The sequence below is a fragment of the Eleutherodactylus coqui genome, chromosome 12 (genome assembly GCF_035609145.1).
Source record: "Eleutherodactylus coqui strain aEleCoq1 chromosome 12, aEleCoq1.hap1, whole genome shotgun sequence".
Taxonomy (NCBI): Eukaryota; Metazoa; Chordata; class Amphibia; order Anura; family Eleutherodactylidae; genus Eleutherodactylus; species Eleutherodactylus coqui.
Genome location: NC_089848.1, coordinates 94,246,527 through 94,267,009, shown reverse-complemented (window position 1 = coordinate 94,267,009; position 20,483 = coordinate 94,246,527). Strand labels below are relative to the sequence as shown.

General features: G+C 45.9%; 1 protein-coding gene across 1 annotated transcript; it reads left to right on the top strand.

Annotated features, from left to right (window-relative positions):
• The first annotated feature begins 1,287 nt into the window (after positions 1-1,287).
• Positions 1,288-17,694, top strand: CYP51A1 (cytochrome P450 family 51 subfamily A member 1). Its single transcript, XM_066585043.1, has 11 exons — positions 1,288-1,594; positions 2,802-2,969; positions 4,197-4,295; positions 5,805-5,981; positions 7,241-7,367; positions 9,449-9,623; positions 10,976-11,095; positions 13,291-13,486; positions 13,557-13,652; positions 13,745-13,913; positions 17,350-17,694. The coding sequence occupies exons 2-11, from the start codon at positions 2,808-2,810 to the stop codon at positions 17,526-17,528; spliced, it is 1,500 nt and encodes a 499-aa protein (XP_066441140.1). The 5' UTR covers positions 1,288-1,594; positions 2,802-2,807; the 3' UTR covers positions 17,529-17,694.
• Positions 17,695-20,483: the final 2,789 nt, after the last annotated feature.

Genomic DNA, 20,483 nt, shown 5'->3' with positions numbered 1-20,483 from the left:
AGCGTAGCAATGCTCCGCCAGGCGAACAGCTCCATAATGTGGAATCTGAAGGCCGCGCCATCATATTTGTATGGGAATTGGTAAGAGCCGCTGTATAGCGCCGCAAGGCCACGGGCACTTCTAGGGGCATTTAGCTCTAATACAGCTGAGTGTGTATAAGGAGGTTCTGCAGCAGCCGAGGTGCGTATTCTAATAATAATGTACCCTTCACTATAAGTTGTAAAGAATTTAAAGCCGCCCCTGAGTTCTGCAACCGGTATGAATGTAGTAAGCTCATGGCTCTTCAAAACGGTCACAGAACTACCTGGTGACTGTTAGACCGCTCTCACACAAGCCGCCCTTTACCGCGGCGTCTCGAGTCACGCTGACCGCGGTATAACGCCGTCATTCATTTCAATGGGGCCTCGCAGACATGCGCTCGAACGGCGTTTCTAACCCCATGATTTTCGAGCGTTCTATTTTTACCCATTTTAGCTCTTTTTAATGCCCCCCGTCACAATGATGGGGTGCGGTACAAAGCTCAGCCAATCACAGTGACGCACATTGGCATTCGTTGCTCAAAATTGCAGTAAAATTGCCGCAATTTCAGGCGGCGTTGTCTGAACGCCTGTGTGAGAGCGGACTTATAATATTTGGTGGGGGGGGGGGGGTATATATAGGTGTGCACAGGACGCATGTGTGAGAGCTTACTTATAATATTTGGGTGGGGGGGTATATATAGGTGCGCACAGGACGCAAGTGTGAGAGCTTACTTATATTTGGTGTGTGTGTGTGTGTGGGGGGTATATATAGGTGCGCACAGGTCATATTTTCCTATAGACCGGCGGTATAGCAGTATACATAGGTGTGCACACAACATAATATATATTGTAGAGTTTATATATGCTATATATTGATGTACATATATTGTAATTTCCTCTCAGTGCCTCCCCCTGCAGGCGGCGAGCGGTATATATTTATGTGCAGATGACATATATAATAAGGTATAATGTACATATATTGTAATTTCCTCTCAGTGTCTCCCCCCACAGCCGGCTAGCGGTATATATTTATGTGCAGATGACATATATAATAAGGTATAATGTACATATATTGTAATTTCCTCTCAGTGCCTCCCCCTGCAGGCGGCGAGCGGTACACACAGCTGCACACACCACGCCGCCTCACAGGCTGACACTGACGTCGTCTCTCCACATCGGCCAGAGACTTTGCCGTTGGCTAGTGACGTCACATAGTCAGACATCAGTTCAGCCGCAGTCAGCCAATCAGAGCGTATCATTTGGAAACAGCACACGGCGCTGCCGCGTGGACTCCGCCCACTTATCAATTTGTCCCCGCCCAGAGCTTTGTTGCCACTTTATACAACGCTTTACTCGGCTGGCAGTGCCCGGGTACCCCTTATTGGTGCCCAGTGCCGGCAGACTCTTCCATCTGCGTAATACTGGAGAGCCACGGCCTGGGGGAGAACTACATGCCTGCAGCTCGTCACTAGGCCACGCCCCTTTAATTCTGCAAAACCTGAATGAGGTGGTGTCCCTGGTCCTAGTGCCGGATCAGCAGCCGCCGGACGGAGCGTCTCCCTGCATCTCTCCAGGTACTGAGCTCCATGCATACTGTATACATATATCCATCTGCAGAGCTTCCTGTATACCATGACTGCTGCTGATGTATACAGGTGGGCAGCAATTCATAGTTTGCATTGGCGCTGCAGATTTAAAGCGGTTGTGCGAGGACGATGCATGCAGAGCGCCAAATATATCTAATCATTACCAAATCAGAGATCCACTGGAAATGGTCATCCTGCAGGGGTTACATGTCATTCAGGGTCACTGGAAAGCTGGGTTATGACCACCATGCATTCGCGGTTGGAAGGCTATGCGCCACACGGGGCGGATTTTCTGCGCAGATGGAAAATACGCAGCATTTGCAGGAAAATGCATGAGAGTTTCCAAACTTCGTCCGTACACTGTGCGAAAAAAAATTCGCGAAAGTGGTGCGGGAATTGAGGTGTGGATTTTAAATCCGCAGCATGTGACTTGTAGCGATGGAAATTCCGTGCGGATCCCGCAGCTTCAAATACTGAATTCTGCACCCAAATCCGCACCAAATACCGCTACATCTGACGTGGATTTTGCGCTGCGCATCCGCCGTGTAATGTCCGCCCCGTGTGAACACAGTCCTAATGGCGACATTCATTGCACGCGGCGTATTTGCGGCAGGACTAGTACCGTAATCTATTATTTAGGGCTTAAACACATGGGCGTGACTTTGTCCCGTTTTGCGGCCATGAAAATCACGCCTACGTTTCGGGATGAAACGGAATAATTGATTTAAATGGTTTCGTTTTCGCTATCGGGATTCTTGTGCGTCAATACTGCGTTACGAGAAACATAGGGCAGGATCTTCTGCTTTTTTTTTTTTCAAACTTGCACGGAGTTTGAATAGTCAAAAAACCCCCAAACGATTCATACGTTGATACGCTTAATAGCGCCGAGCGTATTAGCGTACGCGTCCGTGTGTTTTTGCCCTCGGTTTCAACCAAGCGTATATTTGTGCCGTATTTGCCCGTGTTTTGCAGATGGTAATACGGAGCTGATAGGAATCTGTGTATGTGTTCACATGGACGTATTTTTCACGGTGGTTTATAAAAACACAGATGACTTTTTTTTTGCGCTTCTGCCTCCATATTGCTATTATTTCCATTGGGCATTTCACGTGTAGCACCTGCGTGTTCTGGATCCGGGTTACAATCTGCTCAGCTGACACCGGCCTCATATCTTGTTTCTGTCCTTTTGTTCCAGGTGGCCATGTTGGTGAGTCTGTGGCAGGCAGGGGGCGCCCTGCTGGAGGAGGCAGTAGGGGGCAGTTTGGTCTCCATGGTGCTTCTGCCTTGCGCCTTCCTTCTCACCATCGCTTATCTGTCTAAACAGGCCTTCAAGCACTTACAGACCATCGACGCTGACAATGTGGTAAGTCTCCGGCGCCGCAGCGGCGCTGCTGGATTGGGGCGCGTTCACACAGCACGGAATTCTGGCTGTGGAATATGTGAAAATTCTGCAATAAAGTACGTTATAAAGTTAGCGGTTGGTGTTTTCAAAAAATCCCATTCTTTAGCGGCAGCAGTGCCAGCCCCATTGAAAACATAGGGAATACATCGCAGACTTCTGTCACAGCTGTGGCAGAAGTCCATGATACTATCCCATTGCTTCCGATGGGGTCCGCACTGCTGCTGCCCCATTGAAAGCAGTGGGCTGCAGGCAACCCCTGCAGCGATGATTTTCGGGGGAAGGGCTTTAAATATAAGTCCATCCCTGAAAATCATACATAGCATGTGCAAAAAAAAAAAAAAAAATATATATATATATACTTGCCTCTCAGCCGCGTATAGCAGCGTCTTCTCCTGCACTGCTCTGCCTTTCTTTCATCAGGCGGGAATTTAAAATCCTCACCTGCTGAAAGAGCTGTATCTGATTGGCTGAGCTCTCAGCCAATCACAGTCAGCGCTCGGCCATTCATTCGAGCGCGGTTGGTGTCTGCACCGCGGATCTGCAGCAAATGACATACATAGCATGCTATGGGAAATTGATTCTTCCTGCACAGTCATGGAAACCAATTGTGGTTTCCGTGAGAGGAGGAAAAAATCGCAGCATGCTCTATTTTCGTGTGCGGTGTCCTCATAGATGGCTTCTATTGAAGCCATCTGACCTGCGGCCTGTCCGTAATTGACATTGCGGACAGGTTGCGAATTTTGTGTCATTGCCTAGCAACAGTGTGGGAAAGATTAACATTTGAAAAAAACTAAATCCGTACTGCGCATGTCTGATGGTGGCTCGCCGCAGTACAGGGAAAAGAAGAAAATGACAGTTACGGCGAACGCTGGCTGCTGTCAGGGTCGGATTCCGCTGCAGGCTCCCGTATGCGGAATCCAACCCGCTCGTGTGACGCCGGCCTTAGGCTACCGATGCTCAGTGTGTATCAGGTAGTCAGAGAAGCAGTTCTGCCATCTTGGTTTGTTCAGGACTGGAGGGTCGCTTTTACTCTAATATCTCCATTTCCCCCTCATAAGGGTCCAGGAAGCTGAGATGTGAGGTGCTGTTTGCTGAGCTGACATTATATGCCAGGGACGCTGGATGGGGGATTGGAGATATGTATAATAAGGTCGTCTCAAATATATTTGTGTTTTCTTCTCTCCGCAGAAATATCCTCCATACATTTCATCCTCCATTCCCTTCTTGGGGCACGCTATATCTTTCGGGAAGAGTCCAATTGAATTTCTAGAAAAAGCCTATGAAAAGGTGAGTGTGAGGGGAGCGTGCGTCCGGCGCCATGACACGTGTGTTACACCCAGCCATGATTATAATCCTACCACAAGTGGGTGGTCTGCTTTGTAGGACGGCCATACATGTTGGCGGAACCCTACAATGTTGGTGGATTGCCACAATCCTCTAATATGTAAGGGTTCGCCCACCACTCCCCCGACAGCAGATGTGGGGGGCAATACGATCTGGGCTGCTGGAGTTCAACGTCTGTTCCTTCTGTTCTCATGCCCCCTCGGCCCAGCCATGTGTCTAAATCAGCACAGCTCTTTATATTGATGACAGTGGAGTTTTTAATAACTTTTTCAATAAACCTTGCACTTATTTGCATTATTCGACATGTTCGCTGTCCTTTATTTTTATATATGGCTTTTTTTTTTACATTTTTGTTCATTTTTTATTAACTCTTCCATTATGAAAACTGAACAACTAAAACCAAATTCCACTTAAAAGGGTGCTGACAGAACTGCCTTAGGCCCCTCCCACACATGCCATCGGCACCGATTTCGATCCTTCGTTTTGCCACGATTTTACTACCGCTTTTGGACGCATGTTACTAGCCTGCGATAGCGGGTTTTGGCGCACCCCATCATTGTGATAAGGAGCGCTAAACGCGGCAAAATAGAGCAGACAGCGCTGCAATCAAGTGCAGGTCTGCAAGGCCCCATTGAAATCAATGGCATCCCTGTACTGCGTTTGCCATGGCGTTCAAAACAGCGCAGTAAAAAGCGCACGTGTGAGACTGGCCTAGGGTGCAAAGTCCACACCATTTTCACCGTGTGTGAACGTACCCTAATATAGTTTTTTTTTCAGTACGTTTTAAGGCTGCTTTCACGCCTGCGTTAGGGTCAGTTCAGGGTTTCCGTCTCTGTGCTTAGTTTTTGGAGGAGAGAAACTGAAAGAAAACTGAAAAAAAAAAAAAAAGGATCCGGGGTTTCAAAAACTGAAAGACTTCCGTTTGTTTACATTCCGTCAAGTTTCCATTTTTTTTTTTTTTACCGAAAAATAGCATTGATTTCAATAGGCGTTCAGAAAACAGAAAGCTTTCAGTTCGCTTCCATTTTTGTTAGATTTAGTTGTTTTTTTTAATTGACCAAATAAAGCTGCAGTTTTCCGTTTGCTCTTTTTTTTTTTCCGAGTTCCATGGGTATAAAGTGGGAAACATTTTTTTTTCTTTCTCTTAATTCCATTTCTTTGCTCCAAAAAATGGAACAGCGGGATTTCATGATGACTGGGAGCCATGAGGCGGCTTTGATCCGAGCCTTACGTGTCCCAAAATAAATAGAGGCAACATTTATTTATAGGCTAAAAGTAAAAAAGCGCGGACCGTAAATTAAGTTTATAAAATCATTAAAAAGTCTCCGGCCATTTAGGACCAAAGCACTGTGGCCGGTAAGGGGTTAAGCTGGGTAGAGTTGGTGGGGCATATACCAGTCGTGCGTGGGTGCAGATATCCTCCTGGATATGACTTTCCTGCTTTTCCTTCAGTACGGTCCGGTCTTCAGTTTTACCATGGTGGGCAAAACCTTCACCTACTTGGTTGGCAGCGACGCCGCGGCATTGCTCTTTAACAGCAAGAACGAGGACCTGAACGCAGAGGATGTGTACTCCCGTCTCACCACCCCCGTATTCGGGAAGGGGGTTGCCTATGATGTCCCCAATCCGGTAAGGGTTACAAGATTTACTTATGATGCTCAGCCCAATTTCTTTTCTATGTAATATGAATTAACCTCCGCACCACATGGCATCATTACTTGTTGTGCCCACTGCTTGGCCACGTGGATCCTCCTTCTACTGGATTTAGTTTCAGTTCTAAAAAAGGGAAATCCTAAAGGATTTTCTTAATGATAGAAAAAAACGTCCACTTTTTTGCAAAAGCAGCACCACTTTTGTTTAGGAGCTGTTTCTGGTGAGCTGCAGTACTGCAAACAGCCTATGGACCACAGTGGCGCTGTTTCTGACTCAAAGCAGCCCATGCTTGTTTTCTAATATCACACAACCCCTTTAAAGTTCCAGTATAAAAACATAGCGTATTGTGTTCTTCACACCCCCACCTGATGAAGGCCGCTTCCTGTTTGAGCAGTGGTTCCCGCGATTCGGTCCCGGGGGGAAGGGGGGAAATTGTTGCAGGTTGTATATTACAAAACGCAGGTCAATAATTTCAATTATTCATATATTCCCTTTTAAAGAGGACAGCTCAGTAAACTGACGTGTCTGGTTTAGTAAATACTTGTATTGCCCATGAAATACCAGCTTTCTTATAACTCTATATTGTGCATTCCTCTGTTATTCCTCCTGAAAATGTATGTATAAATGGATAACTAGGTGTGAACAGTTGGGCTGTGCTGTGGACTGGGTGATAACAGTTGGGGTGTGACTGACCTTGTCAGCTTGTGTGGGAACAAACTCTATGGACAAGGAGACTAGTAATACCCAGCTGCCAATTTATTCAGAATTTTCCAGGAGGAATAACAGAGGACCGGCACAATGCAGAGTTAATCCAGAAGTATTACTTCATGGGGACTACAAGTATTTACTAAACCAAACATCTTGGGAGAGCTGACAGGCCTCTTTGGACATATTTGTGTGTGTATGTATATATGTAGATGCGACTCCTAATTGGATATCTCTGCCCAGTGGTCTGATTTTGGCCTTTTAGGAGTCCAGACCGTCTTGCCAGAACAAAATACTAGACTATCAGAGAATTTCTGGATTATTGAATGTCGGAGTAAAGGAATTAGATGTAGAAGAATATGTAATCTAATGCCAGAAATAGTCCCTCCAGCTTAGAATGACTGTTGGTCGCCCATTCAGTGTAGCAGGACCTTGGTGACATCATCAGTCTGTTCATACATGCAGGCCATTATGGCTACATACCGTAGATGGAATTCTGACATATATTCTGCGTTTTTTCATGTTCATAGATCTTTTTGGAACAGAAGAAAATTTTTAAGACCGGTCTGAACATTGCGCATTTCAAAACACACGTGAGGATGATTGAAGAGGAGACCATGGATTACTTTAAGCGCTGGGGAGATAGCGGAGTAGGAAGTAAGGAGGATTCGTATGTATCAGTCATATGTAGGAGGACTGCGGTGAAATATCTGAGCCCAGCACTACCTCATGCCCCCTACTGGTGGAGTCACTGTATACATGGATTACATTATATATCCTGTACTGCTGTGGGGTTACATCCTGTATTATACCCCAGAGCTGAATGTTTATCAGTAAGAGAAACCAAGTAATCTTGTAGATATGATACCTTTAAATGGGTAACAAAAATACATGATGTTATAGCGAGCTTTCGGACCTCACAGGGTCCTTCCTTAGCCATATTGAAACAGATCTGGATGTAGTGTGTATAATATATATATATATATATATATATATATACACAAATGTACACACATGAAAAGGCACAGACAAAGAAAGACTAATTTGCACTTAAAACAATACCAGACAAGATGAGCAGAGAAGTAATTACCTAATCAGTCCACTGGTAAGAAATGTGACAGTTCAATGATCTCTAAATTGGTGCTAGGGGGGTTACAGGCCTGTGTGTTATCTCTCCTTCAGACCCGCAAATATGGAAGATGGAACACTACCTCTGCAGCGCCACCTATTGGAATGAAGCATTCCTTCAAATCAATGTATGACTTTTTACCAAGTCTGTAAAACAATGATTGGGAATAGCACCCCTTCTGGGTGGAATTTTATTAGTTCTTGTTCTCTGTTGGCACAGATGATTATGATGTCATCAGTGTTGTGGACGTATGCCAATGGTTTGTTGGGGCAGGAGGCCAGAAAGTTACTCTCCTGTTTTGCCATGAAAAGGTTGGCATATTGCGGTGCCATTTTACTGCCCATGGCAGTCCCGGTGAGTTGCAGGAATATCTCTTTGCCAAAGGAGAAATAATTGTGTGAGGAGGAATCTTGTGAGTTGTAACACAGATTCAGAGGTAACCCCATTGGCCTCAAGGTGTGCCTGGCAGGCGGTCAGTCCATCTTCGTGTGGGATGTTGGAATATAAGGATTCTACATCCATGGTGACCAGGATGGCGCCATCGGGGAGGGGACCTATGGTTTGAAAGTTTGTTCAGTAGGTGTCCTGCAAGTAGCTAGTTGTATTCCTCACCAGTGGTTTAAGGACACCTTCTACACACAGTACCAAACCTTTTCTTCATTACTCCAGAACTGCACTCACTATTCTGCTGGTATAGTCCTGTGTATATACTTTACTTTCTCTGTACTGACCCAAAGATACATCATGTATTATACTGCAGAGCTGCACTCCCTGTTCTGCTGGTGCAGTCACTGTGTACATACATTACATTACTTATCCTGTTCTGATCCTGAGTTACATCCTATATTATACTCCAGAGCTGCACTCACTATTCTGCTGATGGAGTCACTGTGTACATACATTACACCACTTATCCCGTACTGACCCTGAGTTACATCCTGTATTATACTCCAGAGCTGCACTCACTATTCTGCTGGTGGAGTCACTGTGTACATACATTACATTACTTATCCTGTACTGATCCTGAGTTACATCCTGTATTATACTCAAGAGCTGCACTCACTATTCTGCTGGTGTAGTCACTGTATACATTACATTACGTATCCTGTACTGATCCTAAATTACAGCCTGTATTATACTCCAGAGCTGCACTCACAATTCTTTGAAATGGTCAGTAAGCTTGTTATCGGGCAACTCTACAACCTATCTGAGATCCTATTATACAGGGCCTCAGTTAGTTTTTCCAGCATCAGATGCCTCATGTAAAGACTACTTTTGCCAGATTGAAAATTGCCACAGAAAGTTCTACAGGCATTGAGACAGCAAGGAAACAGATTTCAGCTCCGAAGCTTGCAGAATTTTGAATGCAGTGCTGTGGATAAATCTGCAGTCTCTGCCTTACCCATAGAAGTGAATGGAGCCATGTGAGCATGTGAACTCCATTCACATGGGTGCATCAGTCTCGGGATCGCTGGGAGTCCCAGTGACCAGATATTTATCCCCTACCATGTGTATAAAGGTTAAATGTCTATAATGGTAAAACCACCTTAAGTGTCATTGTATAGGACAGCATGTGATGGATACTATACAATGTGCTATTTTGCTTTAGACCTCTTCGAGGCCCTATCAGAACTGATCATCCTGACTGCCAGCCGCTGCCTGCATGGGAAAGAGATCCGCAGCATGTTGGATGAAAAAGTGGCGCAGCTCTACGCTGACCTGGATGGAGGCTTCACACATGCGGCTTGGCTTCTTCCAGGGTGGCTGCCATTGCCAAGTTTCAGGTATCTTTAAAATGCTGCAAATATGCTTAAAGGGAGTTTTCCAACTTCTACTCTTTGTAAAGATCATCAGTCTACAGTAATCGATCACTGCATTAAGACCATCTACTCAGTAACGGGCTGCTCCACCTCTTTGGGCGACCACAGCTTTCTGATGTTAGGGAATAGATTCCACAAAGTGATGAACATCCTCCATATTCAACTCAACCCATGCCCGCTTCAGCTCCGTCCGTTGGTGCACATGTTGCGGATAAGTGGGAACAGATCTCACGGCCCCTCCCAAGATATCTCAAACATAATAATGGAGTTGCAGTCTGGCGAGTCTGGGGGCCAAGACTGTGGAGAATTCATTGTCATGTTCCTCCAACCACTTCCTAGTGATCTGAGCTCAATGATACTGAGGTAAGGAAGACTTCCTGAAGATGGTCAGCTAAGATGTTCTTGTAATGTTCACCATTCAAGGATTGTGGTACGATGACCATCGGCCATGCTAGGAAAACGCTCCCCAGACCTTGAAATGGCCATCACTAGCCTGTTGAACCCCAACGGTGCATCCTTTGGATATGGCTTCATGCTGATTCTGGCAGATGCGGATACGGCCATCTGTATGGTTCAGCAGGAAACAGGACTCATCATTGCAGGCAACCTCCTGTCACGTGTCCAAGGTCCATTAATATCTTTTCTAGGCCCATGCAAGGCGTTGTTGGAGATGACGCGGGGTCATCACTGGCACCCTTGTTGGTCTTCAGCTATTGAACTCCAGTCGCCGCAAAGTACACTGTATGGTTACTGCGGAAATTTGTCTAATTTCCCCGCTTTTGTACTGCTTGGTCCATTGTGGCACTTTGTTACCACCTGATGCTCGCCTCTAGAATCAACCCCACATGGCCTGCCACTGTGAGATCTTGTTGGATAGCTAGCCCTGGTTCAACTAGTCTTGGTACTCTCTTGCTATCGTGGTTCGGGAACAACCAAGGGCGACTGTTTCAGAAATCCTGGCAACACACATCCAGGCACCAACAATCTGCCAGAAGCCAGTCACTCAAGTTATCACGTTCAACCATGACTGCCAAATGTTGCCTTCTGCTGTGCAAAGCAAGGTCGGCATCATCTGAGAGCAGATCGTGATGTGGCCATCACATGGTACCGCGGTGCTGAGATGTCATGTGCCAGCTGTTCCCAATGCAGCGATCACTCAGTGTATTATAGCTGGAGGTTCCAGAGGTTGGACAGCCACGGTCACTTTACTGCAGTACCAGACACAGCCACACAACCATATAGCGTAACATCAAAAGGAAATACTGAGGGTGTTATATGCTGTACTACTGCCATTGAAGTTAGTGTTTTCTTTCCAGGCGAAGAGACCGAGCACACAGAGAGATCAAGAACATTTTCTATCGGGTGATCCAGAAACGCCGACAGTCACAGGACAGGGAAGACGACATGCTGCAAACCCTGATTGATGCCACCTACAAGTATGTCCTGACTATATACAACTTTTCTCATAGATCTTTACCTCTTGGGGTAGGTGCAGAAAGCCGCCTCATTCTTACTTGGTGCAGAACAGTGATCTCCGACTTGTGATTATATAGCCCATATTTGATCAAAGCACGTGAGCCCATCCGCCACATCCAGGTGAACTATATTGGACATGTACCTAGGTCTAAGAGACACTTCTTCTCTTTGGGCCAAAGGCCTCCAGTGGACACAGGGAAAGCAGGATACCTGGCTATATACTTTCATTAAGCCACCAGGGACAGATGGGTGGAGTGCAATTCTCGAAACTTAGCCCTGCCCCCGCCCCGTCTCCTTTCATTGCAAATAGTGCAGAGGGGCGGAGAGGGGCGGGAGCTCAGTTAGATGTGTAGCAGTGCTGAGGTGTGTGCTTGTTGCAGCCGTGGCTTACTTGCACCGTCACATTTAGGTTATTCGTTGGAAGCGTTGACTTTTGTCTTTTTTAACTATTTAGCTGTGGCGAAATTACAACTTTTAACATTCGCTGACAGTCATATGGGGAGAGTCGTAGTTCCACAACCACTGCTGCATAGAGCATCCAAGGCCGGTTTCACACAGGTGACAAAATCGTGCGATTTCCTCGCAATGTGACAGTGCTACAAATCGCATGTATTTGAAGCCCAGGCTTTCCAATGGGTTCCTTCACATTAGTAAGGTTTCGTAGGCTGCTACATTGCTAGAAATAAAATTGCGGGTTGCTGAATATTGCTACGAGGTTTTGTAGCCCATATTTCCTTATGGACCCCTCCTTTGTGTTACATTGCACGAAGACCTACTGTTTCCCCTAAAATAATAAAAAAACAATACATCACCTAAGAGGCGCTGTCTGGTTCTGCCGCACGTCTCCTCTACATCTCTGCAGTAAACAAAGTTGAGCAGCAGCACTCACCACTACCAGTTCGGGGGGGAAAAAATCCTAAGCTGTATCCTTCAGCCTTGTCTGCACGCCCAGACCGGGAAAGAGTCCAAATTCCCAAAGATATACATATAATAAGAAAGACGTCAGGCAGCAGGTTTGGTGCGGTTGTATTTTATGCATTCATGAGAATACACAGATAGTAATGCCTCCTCAACACACAAGATGGCGACGTTTCGACTCTAAAGAATGAGTCTTTGTCAAGCTTGACAAAGACTCATTCTTTAGAGTCGAAACGTCGCCATCTTGTGTGTTGAGGAGGCATTACTATCTGTGTATTCTCATGAATGCATAAAATACAACCGCACCAAACCTGCTGCCTGACGTCTTCCTCTACATCTCTGGCACTTGTCGGATGTCCTTCAATAGAGCTTCCTGGTCAGGAGTTTGAATAACCCCGCCTCCAGGAAGCGCTGCCTCTGATTGGTTCTCAGTCTTTCCCATTGATTTCAATGGGAAGTCTCATATGCACATCACACAGCATGCAATGTATTTAAGGTCCTATTGAAATCAATGGATGACGAGTTCCAAGGAATGCGAAAAAATAGAACATCTCACGATTTTTTTCCCCCTCCAGCTGTAATGGAAAACATCGCTCATGTGTATGACTCCATTCAGAAGAATGGAGTTCATATTTGCGTGAGTTTTGTGCATCTCATAGCGTGCAGGATTCTCGCTCGTGTGAAAGCGGCCTTAGGCTACCTTAACACACGATGTTTCTGCAGAGGGGCGGAGTTAAAGAGCTGCGCAGAACTTGGATATCTGCTTGCTCTTTTATGTGCGGGTCCTTTGCTGCGGAATGTGTTGCGCTGTCGTATTTCCTGCTTCTGATGTCACACTGGCAAACGTTATTATTAACCAACATCAATCTGCTTCAGGGCGCTTCTGCAGCCGCAAACCTGCAACCACCATGACAATAGCCTATTTGTGGATTGTGGTGCGGTTTTTATGTCAGCCATTGATCTCTATGGTGGAATCCGCTGCAGATACGCGCAGTTTTAGCAACAAAAATAGAAATGCTGTGGATTTGTAAACTGCAGCATTTTTCAAATTTTACGCTTTTTCGCAGCAAAAAACAAAAACTCCAACAAGAAGAAGATTGGTAAAATCTCATTCGCTTGTCTATGTGAAGGCAGCCTAGGGAGAAAATCGCTGTCCTGCTCCACCCCTGCGATACGTGTAAGACCATGTAATATAACCATTTTGTATGCCTCATCCCCCTCTGATTCTCTCCGGTAGGGACGGCACCCCCCTCACTGATGACGAGGTCGCAGGGATGCTCATCGGGCTGCTCCTGGCAGGACAACACACGTCTTCCACCACCAGCGCCTGGATGGGCTTCTTCCTGGCCAAGCACAAGTCTATTCAAGAACAATGCTTGGCAGAGCAGAGAGCCGTGTGTGGCGAAGACTTCCCACCTCTCAACTACGACCAGGTGAGGTTCTCTGCCCCATGAGGACAACACAACAGTTGTATCATCCTGTTAACCAGTTGTCTGCTTACAGCTTAAAGATCTGCAAGTCCTGGACCGCTGCATTAAGGAGACGCTGAGGCTGAGACCCCCTATCATGACAATGATGAGAATGGCCAGGACCCCGCAGGTCGGTGCTCAGGGCAGTGCGGATGCAGCTGGTGTATTCTGTGGGGCGGTTGTGTAACAAGAAAGTGACTTTTGTTGTCTCGTTCTGTTTAGACTGTGGCTGGATATAATATCCCACCTGGACATCAGGTTTGTGTGTCTCCTACGGTCAACCAGCGGCTAAAGGATACCTGGGTGCAGAGCATAGAATTCAATCCTGATCGATACCTCCATGAAAACCCTGCGGCAGGGGAGAAGTTTGCCTACGTTCCTTTTGGAGCAGGTAAAAATAAACTCTAAACAGAAAGCACTTAAAAGTTCACCCTTAGTGAATTATGAATTAAAAAGTAACTGCAGTTTTTAAAAACTTTTGACACATCAGAGTGACATGTCAAAAGTTTTGATCAGTACGGGGGCTGAGAGCTCTGCTGATGGATGACATAAAGGGGCCGCAGCACTCAGCTGACTGTCATAGTTGCTCATTGACTATTCTTGCATACTGAAGATAGAAGCATAGATGTCTGTAGAAGTCTATGCAGCACTCTCCAGCTTCTGAGAGACGATAGGCAGTGATAGGACACAGTGCTCAGGTCTCAGCACTCTGATACAGCAAGCCTAAAATAACTGCCCTTCCCCCTCCACCCCACCTCCCTGCTTGATCTCCAAGCAATCACAGAGGTATCTGCTTACAGATCCGCAATGCATTCTCAATTGAATTGCAGTGTTTGCTTCCATAGAGATCAATGGAGCCATCTGCGTGGAATCTGCGGTAAAATAGAGCATGCTACAATTTATTTTTTGCACGTGGCATCCACAAATCAAATCTGCAGGTGTTAATTGAAGTGCGGACGCCCCATGCTTTCCTCTGGGCGTCTTGAACTGTGGACCGTTCATGCGGATTCCACGGTTAGGGAAATCATGAGATTACTTAGCGTGTTTTTTTAATCGCCTGGTCCGAATTATATGAGAAGTTGTGTACACAAATCACTGATGTAGTCTGTATCATCAGACAATGAAGCTTTTTTGGCCTTATTACAAAACAGACAATGTATATATAAGTTCCCTTACATATGATCATAAATACATGCCCCCCTGTAATCATAGGGACTAATGATTGGCTCTAGGTGCTAATGGTTTAACATATGTTAACACCTCAAGGAGTGTCACTACTAAATACGTAATTCCTAGAAACCTGAAACTTAATTCTGCATACACTGTTCTAGCAATTTCTATATGTATGGAGGGGATTAGAAAGCGCTATCTCTAGACATTCCTAAGCCAAAGTATGAACCAGTGTATAACATGAACTGAGTTAACCATTTAGCTGTTGGTTATCCACTAAGAAGGAAGATATACCAGTATCTATATATATATATATATATATATATATATATATATATCCACACGTTTGCCTAGGCTGATGTGAGAAACATATTATTACTATAACACCACAATTCAAATCCGCTCGTGAACATTGGGCCCCCCCCGTCACCTCTGTGAACAGCACCATAGTTTATGGTGCTGTTTGGAGGTGACCGGTTCCTTTTAAAGGGGAAATCTCCAGCTATGCAATTTTGCACATGCAGCAGCCTCCACATGTAGGCAGAGTTTGATTGGAAATTTTTTTATCCCCATTCAAGTCTATGTAAATGGATAAGCAGCCAGAAGTTCAGATTGACCAAAGTTTTAACTCTTAATGCTTTATGATGACTTTCTTTGCCACAGTCTATTTGCATCTATCGACCTCAGTGAAATCATCAGGAATGTCTTCTTGGATCTTTGTTAGCTATATTGGCCAACTGAAAGCGTCTGAGAACGTGGTTTTCACGCCTTAGCTGCTACCTAGAACTAAATAGCTTTAACGATGTGAAATAGTTTTGTGAGCATTCCCTACAGAAGTAGTGCAGTAATCGTTGCAGCGGTTTGATGCAGAATACTGGCTCATGTCAACAGGAGATATTTTACTTCTTCCAGACAGTTCTTGTGTACCACTGAGGAAGGGGTAGGAGAGGGGCATCCTAACCGTAACTGGTAGAGAATGCTGGAGGTCTCCAGACAAGAGAGTTTTAAGAATAGTGGCCCTTCCTCATCCTTCAGTAACTGCTATGATCTGTATGACTCAGGCCGCCTACACACGACCAGGTTGGATTCTGCACACTGGCTCCCGCAGCAGAATCAGATCCTGTGCCCAGCCAGTAATCCCAGCGTACCTCTCCGGATTCTTCATATTTGGTACTGCGGATGTGCCGGCCGTCGCACATGAGCAGTACAAATAATGCTGTGCCGTCGCTAGGCGATGACGTGGATCCCGCGACCTTGCCGCAATGATGATTGCGGAGGGGGCCGCGGGTCGAACGGCTTCCATTGACTTCAATGGAAGACGTCCGCATGAAATTCGCCTAGAAATGGAGCATGCTACGATTTTTCTCTTGCAAGCGGAAAATCGTTATTGATTTCCACTCGTGGGCAGAAAAAAAACGCTTTTTCATAGTGTACTAGTGTATAGGTATTTGTGCGGAATCCAAAGGCGGACGCCCGCTCCGGATTCCACAATGCAAATTGGGCCGTGTGCAGGCGGCCCAAGAGTGGAAGCTTTGTTGACCTTCACAACAAATTTTCTGTCATAACAAATTTTAAAAAATGAAGCAACTTTTCAATAGATCTTTAATAAAGGTGTTGTACCAGAATTACAGGTGAGAACTTGCTGATTGGTGGGGTCTTACTGCTGAGAACCCCACTGATCCCGAAAATAGGGATCCCGTGTTACCCATCCTTCTCATTGCAGGTTTATTGTAGCCCCACAGTGAGGAGAATGAATGGAGCGCTGGTCGCACAAATGCATTGCCGTTGCATTAGCTTTCAATGGGACAGCAGAGCTACCCTAGCGCTTGCAGCATGGCTATTTCTGTCAGCCCCAGTGAAATAAAAGAAGTGCCAACCCTGCAGTGATAAGAGGGGGGGACACGGAATCCCTATTCTCGGGATCATGGGGTCGCAGCCGTGAGACCCCCACCGATCAGCAAGTTATCCCCTACTCTGTGGATAAGGGATAACTTTTAATTCTGTTACAACCCCTTTAAAAATATTTCTACTACTCTTAAGCATCTCCATGGTAACAGACTGCAAACAAACTCTGTGTAGTCTGACCCTGCAGTCATTTCCTACTTTGTTCTCATGTAAATTTGGTAGGTTAGCCAAAGAGGGGAGAGATAAAAGGGAATATACCTGAAGGATTACACTACACAGGATGTTTTCTGTTACCATGGAGACACATAAGTCTGCTTAGAAGCTGTAAAAACAAAAGATAGGACATTAGAGATGAGCGAACGTACTCGTTTAGGGCGATTTCGCAAATCGAGCAGTGCTTTTTTCGAGTAACTGACTACTCGGGCGAAAAGATTCGGGGGGCGGTGTGGTGGAGCGGGGTGTAGCAGTGGGGAACAGGGGGAGCTCTCGCTCCCCCCCACTCCCGCTCACCCCGGGCACCCCCCGAATGTTTTCGCCCGAGTAGTCCGTTACTCGAAAAAAGCGCTGCTCGATTGCGAAATCGCCCTAAACGAGTACGTTCGCTCATCTCTAATCAACACCTATTGCAAATTTGCTTCCCATTTCATTTTATGTGCACTGAATGAATAAAGAGAATAGTTTGCGAAGATGTAACATACGTGTTTTGTATTCGAGTTATCTCATTGACATGGTTTTCTTTTTCTCGTTTCCAGGCCGCCATCGCTGCATCGGTGAAAACTTTGCTTACGCTCAGATTAAAACCATTTGGTCCACCATGCTGCGCCTGTTTGAATTTGACCTTGTAGACGGATACTTCCCTACAATCAATTACACAACTATGATTCATACTCCCAACAACCCCATCATCAGATATACAAGAAGGAAAGTGTGAGGAGGCTCCGCTGATTTGTATTGCAGATTACTGAGGGGTTGGCCGAGTGTAATTACTACTGGACATCTTCTGAATTTTATATACATCAGGAGGAAGGACATTTTTTCCCCTTTTTTATGTCCAAACTGGTTGTAAATAAGCTGCATTAAATATTGTGTAATTACGATCACGTGAAGCAGATTTCTTCTCTGGCCAGAAACTATTCTAAACTACAAGCGGCTCCCAGCATTCATCTATTAGTGATGGAAACACATAGGACCCCAGCTGTAGCGTATTCACAGTCCTTGCTGGGACCCTGTCAGGAAACTATGGACAGTACAGCCATTTGTGGTTGTATACATCCTGCCTATGGGCGAGGGGGCTAGAACGACTAAAAGGGATTCTGTATGACGACAAAACCTTTCTAAACCCCCCATAATGTCAGATGGCGGGGGGGGGGGGAGGGGGTCTCATCTAGTTCAGTGGTGCCATGTTATACTACTTGCTGGGTGCATCTTCCCTCTCAGCGGTAGTAGCTGATCAACCGGGGTTACTGAAGCCGGATCCATGGTGATCAGCTGATCGTTGGGCTGGATGCAGTTTTAAAAGGGTGTTAATGGTTTTAGAAAAGAGGTTACGCAATTTACCAGCATACTTGCTGTATCAATTCCTTGTTTGTTGAGATCTGCTTGCTGTCATTGAATAGATTGTTTATATTCAGTGGATATGAAGCCATCCTGAGCTTGTGGTGGGCACATGGCTCGTTACACTAAGGCTTTGTTCACACGGCTAATGGAATTTTGTCAGTGAAAATCTGATCCATTTCACTGCAAGTTTTACATCACTTTTAGCGCTGCGGCGCTATATAAACAAAGATATATTGCATTGTCACCATGCGAGCGTCATCGGTTCTTCACGCTTATAAAAAACAAACAGAAGGCGCCCCAATTGACATAATTTAAAATGCCCAATGAAGTCAGAAAAAAAAAAACTGAGTGCACACGCATGCCATGTGATTGCATTTAGTTTTTCTTCATGCAGCCATTGACTTTAATGGCCGATGTGTGAAGATGCACCTAAATAGGACATGCTGCAATCTATTTTGTAATCGCAGCAGCATACAGGGTCTTACTACCAATACATACTAGCGCACAGTGTAAATCCGGTAGTGAGAGAAGTGGCGCAGCCATCTTTGTTTGTCCAGGACTGGTGGGCTGCTTTAACCCCCTTCCCCTAACAGTCACATTAAAATTTGAAAATGCCTCCTGAAAATGTCCGTTTTTTTTATTGTGGATTTTGAATTTGTCTCATGTAAAATATATATATATAATGTATAGCGCAGAACTTAGTTGCCTTAAGTGCATTTTAGCCCCTTAACGACATAACTAATTTTAGCCTTGAGAACTAGTAAATCATTTCCCCCGTTTGTTTCAGTGGTCATAACTTTTGCATTTTTTAGTCAGAGTAGATGTAGGACCCGTTTAGATGTTTTCAAAACCAATCCAGCCCCTAGAAGAAGTTGTCATTTTGCTGTAAAATTCGGCATGCAGTTCCATCTCAGGCAGATATACAAATGATGAGAGTTGTGGTGATTAGATGAACGGGCTTGTCATCGGAGGCCATAAAAGTGGTCCCCCCCCAACCCCCCCCCCCGGCCTATAAAAGGCTCTCGCAGGCTCCTTGTCTGTAGCGCCCTCTTCTTCTGCTTGTGTGGAGCTTGTTGGCCACTAGACGCCTCTACAACACAAAGAAGAGATCTTACTCGTTACCAGAGTCCGAGAGGGGCGCATTATTGGGATGGGAGAAGCTGGATGGTCGTATTAATGTATTGCTGCCACCTGGAGTGTTCTGGCCAGACTGTTAGGGGTGTTGGGACCAGCGGATACATGAAGACACTCACACAAGACGACCGGGCTTAGGATGCCCTTGATAGACCACCAGTAGAGAAGATTGTCCAACACGAGCAACTCAAACTGTTTCGTTGTCCGCTATCCAGACAGGTGGCACCATCGTTACTGGTTACTGTATCTGTTGGAAACCTTCTCAGGCACTTGGCTGGAGGACATTTGGTCTCGAGTGCCCATTACGTGTACTGCCTTTGACACCCACCATCACCTCTGTTTGCAGTGGTGTCATGAACAATGAAATTGGGTTGTTATTAGCAATTAATCCAGGTTTAGTTTGGGCGCCGACGATGGCCGTGTTCATGTCTGGAGATCTCGGGGTGAGCGCTTCAATCCTGTCTTTGCTGGGGAGCGGCACACTGCCCTCACTGCTGGTGTGATGGCCTGGGGGGCATCACATACGACAGTCGGTCACCCCTTGTAGTGGTACGAGGGACAATGACAGCTCAGTGATATCTTCAGTACATCCTGCAGCCACAGGTGTTCCTCTCATGGCGGTTTCCAAGAGGCAGCAGGATAATGCTCGGCCGCACACACAAGGGGGTCACAGGAATGTCCCCGCAACATTGTCACACTTCCGTGGCTGTCTGGCCTCCAGATTTATTGCCAATAGAACATCTATTGCACCATCTGGGACGCCAACTTCATCAGCCTACGAGTTTGCAGGATCTATAAGCTCAGTTACAGCTAATGTGGAGCGATATGCAGCAGGATACCATACAGAACTTGTATGCATCCATGCCCGCCCGTATCACATCTTGTATCCAAGCTAGAGGTGGTACAACAGGGTACTAGAGCCTCCATGCCTGCCTGTATCACATCTTGTATCCAAGCTAGAGGCGGTACAACAGGGTACTAGAGCCTCCATGCCTGCCTGTATCACATCTTGTATCCAAGCTAGAGGTGGTACAACAGGGTACTAGAGCCTCCATGCCTGCCTGTATCACATCTTGTATCCAAGCTAGAGGCGGTACAACAGGGTACTAGAGCCGCCATTACCCTCCCCTGTATCACATCTTGTATCTAAGCTAGAGACGGTTCAACAGGGTACTAGAGCCTCCATGCCCACCCG

What these genes read in the sequence shown, in the direction of transcription:
- CYP51A1 (XM_066585043.1), top strand. Translation starts at nt 2,808, where the DNA reads ATGTTGGTGAGTCTGTGGCAGGCAGGGGGCGCCCTGCTGGAGGAGGCA. An exon ending in CCATCGACGCTGACAATGTG is followed by an intron (nt 2,970 to 4,196) that starts GTAAGTCTCCGG and finishes TTCTCTCCGCAG; the next exon opens with AAATATCCTCCATACATTTC. An exon ending in CCTATGATGTCCCCAATCCG is followed by an intron (nt 5,982 to 7,240) that starts GTAAGGGTTACA and finishes TCATGTTCATAG; the next exon opens with ATCTTTTTGGAACAGAAGAA.